The 12,273-nt window shown below is 36.4% G+C and overlaps 1 protein-coding gene across 1 annotated transcript; it reads left to right on the top strand.

The window, feature by feature from the left end:
* The first annotated feature begins 3,400 nt into the window (after positions 1-3,400).
* On the top strand, positions 3,401-8,546 carry sh2d7 (SH2 domain containing 7). Its single transcript, XM_026919736.3, has 8 exons — positions 3,401-4,057; positions 4,440-4,576; positions 5,625-5,773; positions 6,187-6,276; positions 6,521-6,686; positions 6,858-7,019; positions 7,265-7,954; positions 8,270-8,546. The coding sequence occupies exons 1-8, from the start codon at positions 3,916-3,918 to the stop codon at positions 8,312-8,314; spliced, it is 1,581 nt and encodes a 526-aa protein (XP_026775537.1). The 5' UTR covers positions 3,401-3,915; the 3' UTR covers positions 8,315-8,546.
* The last annotated feature ends 3,727 nt before the right edge of the window (positions 8,547-12,273 follow it).

The following is a 12,273-nucleotide window of genomic DNA, read 5'->3' on the forward strand; positions in this document are numbered from 1 at the left end:
CCCCAGACCTCCTCACCCAACATCAGTACCTGACCTCACTAATGCTCTTGTGGCTCAATGGGCAAATCCCCACAGCCACGCTCCTAAATGTAGTGGAAAGCCTTCCCGGAGGAATGGAGGATAACAGCAAAGTGGGACTAAATCTGGAATGAGGTGCTGTATGAATGTTATGGTCAGATGTTTGCAAACTTTTGGCCATACAGTGTCCTATTCAGCTAGACCATTAACCCTCAACTGTTCAGTTGTATCCTGTCTCAGCTGTAAGTCACTTTGCATAAAAGTGTCAGCCAAATGAGCAAAATGTATCCTAAATGCAAATGTAAGAGATTTGATTGGCCTAATATACTACACTGACATACACAATATACCCAATACTATAATGCTATAATGCATTTTTTAACCATCTCAAATGATTTTTGATTTTTTTTTCAACTCTATTTCAACTCTATTTTAAAAATCCAGTAGAATAGTAATTGTTAAACGTATATTTGATAAAGAGGAAACAACCATAAAATGATGTTTACAAATAGTACGTGTCGACACCAATAAAAGCAGCCATTTTTTACCAGTAGGGGGCGCAAAAGAACCATCTCTGCTTGGAGGGCATCAGGCCAAGCAGACTGCAGTGTAATGTTTGATACTGCCATTATCAGCTTTCTACTGATAATAATAATAATAATAATAATAATAATAATTTATAGTTGTAATTTTAATAATAATAATAATAATAATAATAATAGTTGTTGTAAGTGGGGCATTAAAGGTTACATTTATCCAGCAGTTCAATATTTCTATATTTTTGAAATCTGTCTAAAGAGATTTCAATGGTAATGTTACAAACAAAATTAAAAACAGTCATGATAAGAATGTAAATGATGCATGTGGTGTTTTATGTATTTTAGTAATTGCACTATTCAAAAAATGGGATTTCATAAGCCGTGATAGCCCCCTCATTCCAAAGAGGACATTCACACGCCTATAAGCTATATCATTAAAATGCAATAGATCTACAACTGTTGCAGTAATTTTTGGATGCATGCTTATATAGACTGATGTTAAGGGATCTCACAAAACTGATTGACAATAGGGTGTGAATTTTCCTCCTAGTGATTCATTAAAGTTTTCATTGTGTTGCTCAGTTAAACAGTGTGTTTCCAGCATGTCATAAGGTTTACCATCAGTTTCTGGTTGCCATGTGCTACTGCAGGAGCTTTTTATAACAGAGCCGAGACGTTTAGGAAGGGAAACACTTTGGTTTCCTGTTTCGCAGATGTCTCTTTGTGAACCTAATGAGTGTGACACCTGTTTGATGTCACAAATGCAACTGATGTTTCATTTATTTTAAGAGAAAAAGTGTTACAAAAAGAAATGTAGGATATACTGATATATTTGGTATGTATATATATATATATATATGTGTGTGTGGGTGTGTGTGTGTGTGTGTGTATGTGTGTACACACACACACACACACACACACACACACATATACATATATGAATCTTATGGAAACGTAAAATATTGAGATATATTATTTCTCCTCTGTGCTCTGACAACATTTCTTGTATGATTGGTGTCTAGTAACATTTATCCTTTGCTGATCCATTAACACATAACAGCATCACTGTGCTATTATTTTCAGTCTCAAATGACATGTGACCTTTCAGAAATGTCAAGCATATCACACACGCAAGATTCTCAGAAGAACTAACACCTCCTGTCTGTCACTAATTTTTGGCATCCATAAGAAGGAAAACAAAGCAACTGTGACCTAATTTAGTGACTAGTCTTTAAAACATATACAATTAAATCATTTTAAAATTACTGATTTCTTCAGTATTGTTTATTTCATAATGTTTATTCTTCTTGAATGAGTGAGTTATGAAAATTACAGTGATATCATTTGATGTCCTTTAGACATTATGACATACCCCATGGTGTTACAAGATTCAAGTGGAAGGAGGAAATGTGTGTTTTTTAAAGAATTCCGTGAACCATAGAATAGATGATTATTGTTGAAGGTAAATGCTTAACAGTAAAAATGTTTAACAGGGTACAAAACCTGTAGTATCAGATATTAGTCATTTACGGTCCTTTTCTGTACTGCCCAGATCTTTCCTATTTACCGGTGTTGTCCGATGGGAACCACTGTATCATACAGTGATTACCAATTGTGAATCATCAAAGAAATAAAAATGTAAAAGCCAATGTAAAGGAGTACCTTAGACCCAGTTTGAGGTTGGGGTAAAATATGCTGTAATTCCACTCTAAGGGCTGAATTGCTTGTATGTGGGCCTAACGTGTGCCTTGGTTCTCAGAGGGCTCAAGGTGAAACCTGTGACGCATCAGCTCTGAAGAGTCTATATATCCCACTCACAGAGGGGAAAAGGTAGGTCACGCTAACACCTAACAGCAAGAGCACACACAGACTAACCATGATGTAGCACCTCTACATTACAGTAAACATTCTAATGGTAACTGTGTGTGTATCCAAGAGGAATTTCATCAGTGGAACACACAGTGAGACAAAATCCACAAAGCAGACTTTTGTGGGGGAAAATACATACGTACATACATACATACACTATTTTATATATATATATATATATATATATATATATATATATATATATATATATATATATATATATATATATATATACACTTTATTGAAATGTTTATGCAAATATAGTATAATGAAAGTCGAAAGTCAGCTATCTCGCCCGCTACCTTTCTGCACTAATTTCTGTACAGGATTACCGTAGATATATAGATACTGTAGACTCGTGGCATGGAACTTTCTGTACTTGTAACTCATTTGCTGCTGTTGTAGATGATCGTACATGGATACCCTAACTATTTACAGCTGTCTACAGCATTTTATGCCAAAAATTCCCCCTTGATTCAGTGGATAATCTCATCTGTATATTGTAGATTTGTACCTGCTATGAGTTGCTGCTGTATACATAAAGGTAAGGTATAGCTCTGTCCTGTGCTTTCCCCAGGACTCTTACTCACAATATACGCATAGTGAACATCCTTTCAACACATTTAGTACCGTTTGCCTTTACTCTTCTACACCTGTATATTGTATAACAGTATACTGTATATGTACAAAGTTAATAGAGCTAACATTTTACATTAAGGTTCCCTTAATTAACATTATTTACTGCATTAGAGAACATTAATAAACCATGAACATTAGCATGAATACATCATAAGTAATGATACCACAGCATTTAATGTTTGTATGAATTAATTTTTTTATTTTTTATTTAATTTTTTAATTAGTAGTTTTTAAATAATTTATAAAGAAAATTTTCTAACTGCACTGTTTATTCATTTTTATCCATTTATGAGTAAAGTACATTTATAATGACCATTATAAACTAGGGCCATAATGAATGTGGTTAATTGTTAAAATGTATTAAAACAAGAGTGAATTTTAGATTCCACTATTTCGTCGTCATTTTGTAACTTATGATAATTTAGGTGGACATATTTCTATTTAGAGATAGAACATGCCTTTATTAGCACTAGAGTATTTAATTAAATGTACATTATGTTTGCCTTTACTCTTCCAAACCTGTATATTGCAATGATGTATAATCCCTCTATCTACTGTAAAATAAATAACAGTCATTTTATCCTACAGGAAATGACAGGTATCATCCATTGCTTGCAGCAGCTGCACTGTATGTGAACACATGGAGACCGCAATTCTTTCCCCTGCCTTCTCAGTTCCATTTCTCTTCAGGAAACTTGAAGTTGGTGAAAACACTCAGATCTATGCATATGTGTGTGTGCGTGTGCGCGTGTGTGCGTTTCCTTTTTGTACTCTCACTCAGCCCAACATGAGCTGTTCAATTTTTTTTGCCCCTGAATTTTCCAGTCCCCATGGAAGGTGTCTAATGTAAATGTCAGCACTGTATATCAATCGTTTAACTGTCTGTACACCTTCAGAACGCCTTTTCTTTCCTCTGAAGCAGCTGAGGAGAACATCTGTGTTGAGTAACATGAGACTCAAATCACACCACGTACAGCAACGCTCCCCAACAGGTACGTCTCCACCGTCCATTAACCGCTGGGTTTCTTGAGGTTATTTGTAATGATGAAGTTTTCGGTTTTGAATGGCTTGTAGCAACTTTTTAATGACTTTTCCTATATTATTACTATTTATTTAATGCCAACACATGAAGTATAGAAAACATAGGAATTATTTCATAATACTCATAAAATCATAATGTTTCTAATTTTCATAATGGTATATATAGAAGAATCTGATGCTTATAAAACTGTCCGATGCATCTACTCTAATAATGTGTTTGTCATGGGTAATGGGCTGTCAGTAGAAATCAACAGCAGCTGAGCAGCTGCTAGTATCAATTAAAGTAAATTTGTAAAAATAATTTATTAATCTGCTAATATTTGTGCTCATTAGCTCTGTGGTGCAATCGAGACTGCCTGGGGCAGGGTTGTTGCAAAACTCAGCTTAAACACATCACTGGTGAACGCTCAATGGAGCAGAAGAGGTACAAGCCTCACAGGATCCAGACCTGCCTGTTGTTTTGCATGAAGGTAAACTTTCAATGCCTTATAACATATCAAGATTGAGTATAATTTACATTAAAATGATTTTAGAAATGTTTGACTGATGTTTGATTTTATGTACAAAATATGTACAAAGTTAATACAGCAAACATTGTATATTAAGGTTCCCTGAATGAACATTATTTACGGCATTAGTGAACATTAATAAACCATGAACTTCAGCATGACTATATCATAAATAATGATTCCACAGCATTTAATGCTTGTCTGAATTAATTTTTTCATTTTTAATTTAAATTCTTTAATTAATAGTTTTAAAATAATTTGTAAAGAAATACCTTTTTTCTAAATGCAACCTTTATTCATGTTTATCCATTCATGAGTAAGGTACGTTTAAAATGACCATTATAAACTAGGGCCATAATGAATGTGGTTAATTGTTAAAATGTATTAAAGTGAGGGTGAATGGTAGATTCCACTATTTCATCATCATTTTGTAGCTTATGATAATTTAGGTGGACATATTTCTATTTAGAGATAGAACATGCATTTATTAGCACTAGAGTATTTAATTAAATGTACATTAATTACTACATGTGTTAACTTACATTGCTGGTTTTTAAACATGGTATATTAATTCTGCAGTTAATTTTAACTAAAAAAGTAAGTATTGTTAGTTAAAGAACTCTTAATGTGAAGCATTACCATAATACATTACCACACAAGCACCATGTGTCAGTACATAAATCAGACCTAAATCATCATTATATTACCTATTTATATTTATATTTATATTCATCTTTAGATTTATTACATTTTGAAAAACCCTTATGAGGGTCCAGATTCCAAAAACTAGTGTAGTGTCACTATAGAGAAAGTAACTACTTTGCCACTACTTTGCCTTGACCAGCATAGGCAAGATAAACAGGAACAAAGGCCGTTTTGAGACTGCTGCAGGGCTTTTTACAGCACCAGGCGGAAAGTAGGCAAATTAGGGCACCAGATCCACTTTCCCGCTTAGGGAACTATGTGCTCAGAGCCTGTGTTAAATCCTCTCCTCTGTGACTGTGTTCAGGATCGCGTGAAGATGGAGCATATGCAGCCGGAGAGCACCAAGAGCAAACTGAGGGAGCTGGCCCTCAAGTGGTTCACCGAGACCCAGGCTCCTCTCATCCTCCACAAAGGCAACTTTCCTGCCTGGTTCCAGGGCTTCATCAGCAGAAAGTAAGAATCGCAGAGAGAAATGGAGAGATGGGGAAATTAAGAACAGTGCTGTCTTGTTGGGCGGAACATTAGAAATATTCTATTGTTAGAAAATATATATTATTTGACATGTTCTAAAGTGTACAGTGAAACTGTGGGCAGAAAATTGATTTGATTTTGAAATGGATATAATTTCTTCTAAAATGTAAATTCCTAACACATCCTTGCCAAAGTTCTGTAAACGAATTACTGTGCTTGTTAACTTGTAAACTTAGTCATTTTAAAGACTGGACACCTTTGCCACTATTTGCACCTAAGTCATTTGTGTAACTTACAAACTAACAAGTAACGTTTTTCAGGGGTCTTTTGTGTAATATGTTATTATAAAAATGTCGTTTCAGTAGAATAATTTTCAATTGGCCTGTATTATACAGGGATGCAGAAGATCATCTGAGAGATAAAGAACTGGGCTGTTTCCTTATTCGCCTCAGTGATAAAGCCACTGGATACATCCTGTCATATCGGTGAGTCTCAGCATATCAACTGATCTCACGCTCATGCTCTAACAGTAGACACCATTCACTGAGCAAACGCATTAAATTTCATCTGGCTCCTCCTCTGTACTGTTGGGGTTTTATAAAACTTTCTGTATATGATTTGCATTTCCCATACGCAATGGAGGAAATTGGTCTAAGGGTCTCTGTTCAAACAAAAGAACAAGACGAGTCTTTATAAGGAAAATCTTTTCAACCTGTTTTCTTTCTTCAGAGGACGTGACCGGTGCCGGCACTTTGTCATCAACCAGAATAAGGAAGGGCAGTTTATTGTGACAGGAGACACTGAAATGCATGATACACTGACCAGCCTGATCGAGTATTACAAGACCAGTCCTATTGAGCCATTTGGAGAATATTTAACAGTGTCTTGTTTTGAGGTACAGTGCCTCACTTTCAAATGCTTCAAACTAGTATAGTATTTTTACAATAATAGAGCTACTTTTTTCTGTAATACATTTAAAAAAAAATTCCATGGGCGTAAATGTGAAATATGTTAACGATTAAAAAAAAACCCTGACTGTATTATGGTGTCTTTAATTATCTTGCAGTTGCCTACGAATGATCTCTATGATGTGGTGCAGTTGGAGCCGAAGGTGAAGTCAGGGGTGAGTGTGGAGGCAGTAAGGATGATTTGGAACCAGCGAGCCGAACAGGCAGCTCATTCTCAGCATGCTCCAGCCTTGCCACCCAAGAGCATCAGAAACACCCAAGTATGTATAACAAATGTAACAAATCAAATAAAGACAAATTTTCAAACATGTACTACAGACAGTATATGCACAATATTAAATTTATTATCTATTTATTATATTAAACAATGAACTCTTAATATAGTCAAATAGTGAAATAAATATCATTTTTGTGTATTTTACTGTGTATGTACACTAATACACGTATATTCATAAATGCCACATGTTAGTAGTTTTGTCTCATTGGTAATAATTACCTTACACAGGCCATCCCTCCAGTTCCAAAAAGAGGCTCCCCAATAAAGACAAGCTCCCTGGAGGAAAAAAGCACTTCAGACAATAAGGTACTACTGTATGCCAAGCTGGAACAGGCCAGGCGTCTGCAAAGCAGAGATAGTGATGCTAGAGCTGAATTGGCGAGACACAGAGGAGCCATGCCAGTTTCTGACCCACCAAACGTCACAGCCCAGGACATGCCTGCACTGGGAAAGGGCACCGTTTATTCAGAACTCAGCCTTTCAGACTGCAGGAGTAAATCACTCCCCCTACTGGACAATAACACAAGGGAAGAGCGTTCGTACAAGCTGAACACCTTCACAGTAAACCCACCTCAGCTGTCCCCTAAACTCGAGAGAGAGAACGCTAAGAAAACCAGCAGCCATGAGGGGCCAAGCCACAGCCACAGTCTGGATAAGCTAAGTGATCATTCCTTCTATCAGCTGGCTGGCAAGTCTGCCAATCCCAAAGACATGAAGCAGCAAGAGAAAAGTGATGCTACATATGCTGAAGTGCCTTGTGAACCCGGGCCAAACCATTTGCTGTTAGAGAACACTTATGAGCAAATTCCTGAAACAATGTCCACTACAAACCCAAAGGAGATCTCTGTCCAGGGAAACACCTACGAGACACTAGAAGACTTCAAACCAAAGCCAAGCGAGTCAGCATGGGGCTTTAAGGTGAGTACATGACTACGATATGCATATGTCACTGACTGATATATGCGTGCATACACACATTTGTGTTGTTAGGTTTAAAGGTGCTTTCAGTTGAACTTGACAAAATATTGCCATAGATACAAGATATCTTTGACTAAGTAGCAAAAATTGCATTTGATATAAAAAAAATGGCATTTATCAGCTATACTTTCAGCGCTAATCTATTTATTTAAACTCTATGGACCTCTGTGTCTACAATTTACATTTGCATGACCAGAGTCAGTGAATAATAATTGCTTTAACACTGTGTAATGTTTAACTCATTGCTTCCTGCAGGGTGACAAATGGAAAAGGCTGCTCCCTGAAAACTGGAAGAAATGACAGAGTCTTCATCCACTAAATCAACGGTTACACATAAACACGCAAATCGTGAGAGTTACACTAAAAACAAAAGCAGTCAGTTTATTGAAATTATTTATGTCAAGGCTATTCTAAATACAATCAAATGGTTAAAATGCTGATATGAGGTTCTATTCTTGTGTCCTTAACAGATATTTGATTTTATTTGTTTATAAATATTTAAATTTGTATGTTTTTCATTTGTATTTATTAACTTAATAAAAATCTAGTTATCCAGAAAACACTGGGTTTGCATTTAAAACATTTATTGACATTTACTGGCAATATGGCATCAGGTTGACTGTACTTTGTATTAACTAGATACTTACCCATGGCCTTGATTAAGAAGATGCTCCATTATAGTACTTTAGTTAGATCCATGGCTCACCAGATGACGTTTTAAAATGCATTAGGCTATTGAACCTGGTAACTTCGTAATCACAGAGAACTGGACTGGTGAGGATAGAAAGAAAGTCTCTTACAACTATAACATTTTAATTGATTTTGGGTGTAATTCTTTTTGCTGATTTATATCCAGCCACCTCCATTCTCAAGCAGAGAAAAGATAAACAATCTTTCTAATCAACTTACACCTTATGTCCTGTTCACCACCTTGCAATATCAAATTGACCCAGACCATCTTTTGATTTTACAGGAATAGAATTACAAAATTGATTTGAAAATAACCAATATGTCACGTTTATCTAGCTTTTAATCACTATAAAAAAAAAATTATGGACACAGAAAAGCCATTTGTGCTTTGAGATAGCAGATGTGTGTGTGTGTGTGTGTGTGTGTGTGTGTGTAGATGGAGGAAATGTGACATATTTACACATTTTACACTTTGACCTGATCACCTCTCAGGTCTGAATGACCGTATTACAGTTCTTTAATATAAATATGATGTAAAATGAGCTATTGTTTTTAATATTGCTGCACTTTTATTTTAAAAATGAAAGAAAGATGAAAATGGATCGATGATAAATGTAAGACCCTAGATAAATGTAAGACCCTAGAGCTTGTTGTGATCGAGACTGTCAGTAAGATTCATGTGGAGGTGGGGAAGAGCCCTGTGTGCAGATAGCTTCCCGTCTCACACTCTCATTAGCATGAGCACTGTAGCTGTTGGGTAGCAGCGCACCGTTAATCTCCTGATAGATGATACTATTAGTCATGACCAACGAGTGTGGGCTGAGCATCATTCACGTGACCCCACACCGGTGAGAGATGTGTGCCTCAAGTGTGAAACATAGGACATCCAGGCTTCTCCATTTGTGTCAGTGCATGTTAGAAAACAGTTCACATCTGAGGTTGTGTATCTTAAAGGTGCCCCATTACGAAATATCAGAAACATCAGTGAAAATAGAACACATGGAAACACTGACAGATTGAGGGCGGCATATATTGTGCAAGTGTCTGTTGAGAGAATAAGATAACAGATGTCATGTTACAGAAAGGTGTGCAAAAGGAAAAAAGGGGGGAAATATTCACATATACGCACATATTCTTATGTATCTATGCTAAGACTCATACATTATTACAATGAAGCAGTATGGTTCATGGCTTCACTGTGATACACATGTATGAAATGTGGAAGATGAATGAATTCACAGTCTCATGATCATAGCAGTCCTCACCGTCTGCCATGAAATTCTTCACAAGCAACTAGTCAGTGTAGCCATCATCTGTAGCAATGACATTTGGCTTAAAGCCGTCATGGTGGACTACTCAGCAAAGTAAATGACAGGCTATTATAAGATTAATACTTTCTGTAAGGTAGTGACTGAAGTAGTCTGATATGCCCCTCATTCAGTTTGGAGGTAAGTGTAGTTCACTTAGCCTAAAAAATGCAAGGATCTGTGAATATAGATTTGCTCCCAGAAACCTGCATTTCGTGATCTAAGTCTTATACTGTTCTATCTGCCATTAATTCTTAACCTACATAGATATAACCATATAATACGAAAGTCACAGGTAAGTGTAGGATTTCAGTTCCTGAGACTTCTTTTACACTGTCGTTTATTTAACAGTAACCAAAATATACCATAACAAAATTTTTTGTCTAAACAATGTTTGATTGCCACATCATCACATAACAACTGACATATCATATGTAATGGTTTCAGACCACTGAGGTTATTTCCTAAAATCCTAATCTGCAGCTGTCTCAGAATCAGACATATATATAAAATTAAAGCAACTAATAATATTTAATTTATTTTACTCTCTGGACCCCTGTTAGTATTAACAGGTGAGTGTGTATACTGTTGCCACAAAGTTGGAAGCACACGATTATATAAAATGTCTTTGTATGCTGTAGCCTTCACTGGAACTAAGGGGCCCAAACATGTTCCAGCATCACGATGCCCCTGTGAGGTCCATGAAGTCATGGTTTGCCAAGGTTGGAGTGGAATGTTTGAGTGGTCTGCACAGAGCCCTGACCACAACCCCACTGAACACCTTTGAACTGGAATACGGACTGTGCACCAGGCCTCCTTGTCCGATATCAGTGCCTGACCTCAATAATGCTCTTGTGGCTGAATGAGCAAATCCCCACAGCCACGCTCCAAAGTCTAGTGGAGAGCCTTCCCAGAAGAGTGGAGGCTATTATGACAGCAAAAAGGGACTATGTCTGGAATGGGATATTCAAAAAGTGCATATGGGTGTGGTGGTCAGGTGTCTACAAACTTTTGGCTGTATAGTGTATGTAAAGTAAGTTTAGTTTCCTGAACGTGTACGCAAAACTTTGACTGGTGCTGTGTGTAATCTGAGGTCAGCCCATTGTGATTCACATAGTCTTCTTTATGCTCTGCTGGCACATGATCTCACATCATCAACCATGACAAGCTGCCAGCTTGATAATTTACAGTACAGTCTCAAGTCACCAATAAATGCACTCACAGTGACATGGCAATGAAAGGGGCAATCAGTAGGACCAAAGTCAATTATTTATATCTCTTCCAGTCATTTCGTGGAACATAAAATACTGTATATCCTTATTAGCTGCTACTGCATGGAGTAAACATAAAAGTGTGATTTAACCAAATTATGAATATAAGAAACAGTACTTATAAGATGTTTATACTATTGTCTAGATTTTAGTTTATATGGCAAACATTGTAGCACTTCCTGGTTTCACAGTCATGAAGGCCTGTGATCCCCTGTTTAGCTTCAAATGGAACATATTCAGAGATCAGTAACCAACTTTGATCAAACTTTGATATACATTCACAACATACTGTACATGGTTATCATAAGAATTATTCAACATAATGGTGGCCATATATTCAACTGTCTTTCCTGGTATAACTTGTAGAGCTGATATGTGCATGATTTACATCATTTATGCGTCAAGAAAATTTATTATGACCTTTCTGTCTCCCTCAAGTAGTAACATTATATCATTTTCAGTTATGCACGAGAACATTAAGCAAAATAGCATTGGACAAGACCTTCATGTAAGGGGCCATAAAGCTGTTAACAGTGACTGAAAATATATATGTGGGAGGCAGGATTTCATCACAGCATTGAAGCATGTAAATTTCAATGGGTGGGAGGGTGCTGTCTCCTAACATATGGTAAGGAACTTGTGACATGCTGAAATACAATTATTATTGAAGAATAAAAAGCTTTTACTACGAGGTTCTGGGGACACGGACTGACTTGTGCTCCATTACGGACTAATTACTCAATCATTCACCTAAGTACCAAAGAGGTCTGTGATTGGACACTGTTTCTATTATGTTTTGGTACAGTGCCTGCACTGTTGATTACAATGCAGTGTACTACATAATATACTGTAGATAAACTCTGCTACAAATTCAGCATTTGATTCATTAAAAACAACTGTCTACCCATATTTGGTTTTTCACTAAATACATGAAAACAGTGAAGAAATGAAAATTTTCCTTTTCATTTCGATGTTTTCCGTCTGTTAGGAT

The sequence above is a fragment of the Pangasianodon hypophthalmus genome, chromosome 9 (assembly GCF_027358585.1).
Source record: "Pangasianodon hypophthalmus isolate fPanHyp1 chromosome 9, fPanHyp1.pri, whole genome shotgun sequence".
Taxonomy (NCBI): Eukaryota; Metazoa; Chordata; class Actinopteri; order Siluriformes; family Pangasiidae; genus Pangasianodon; species Pangasianodon hypophthalmus.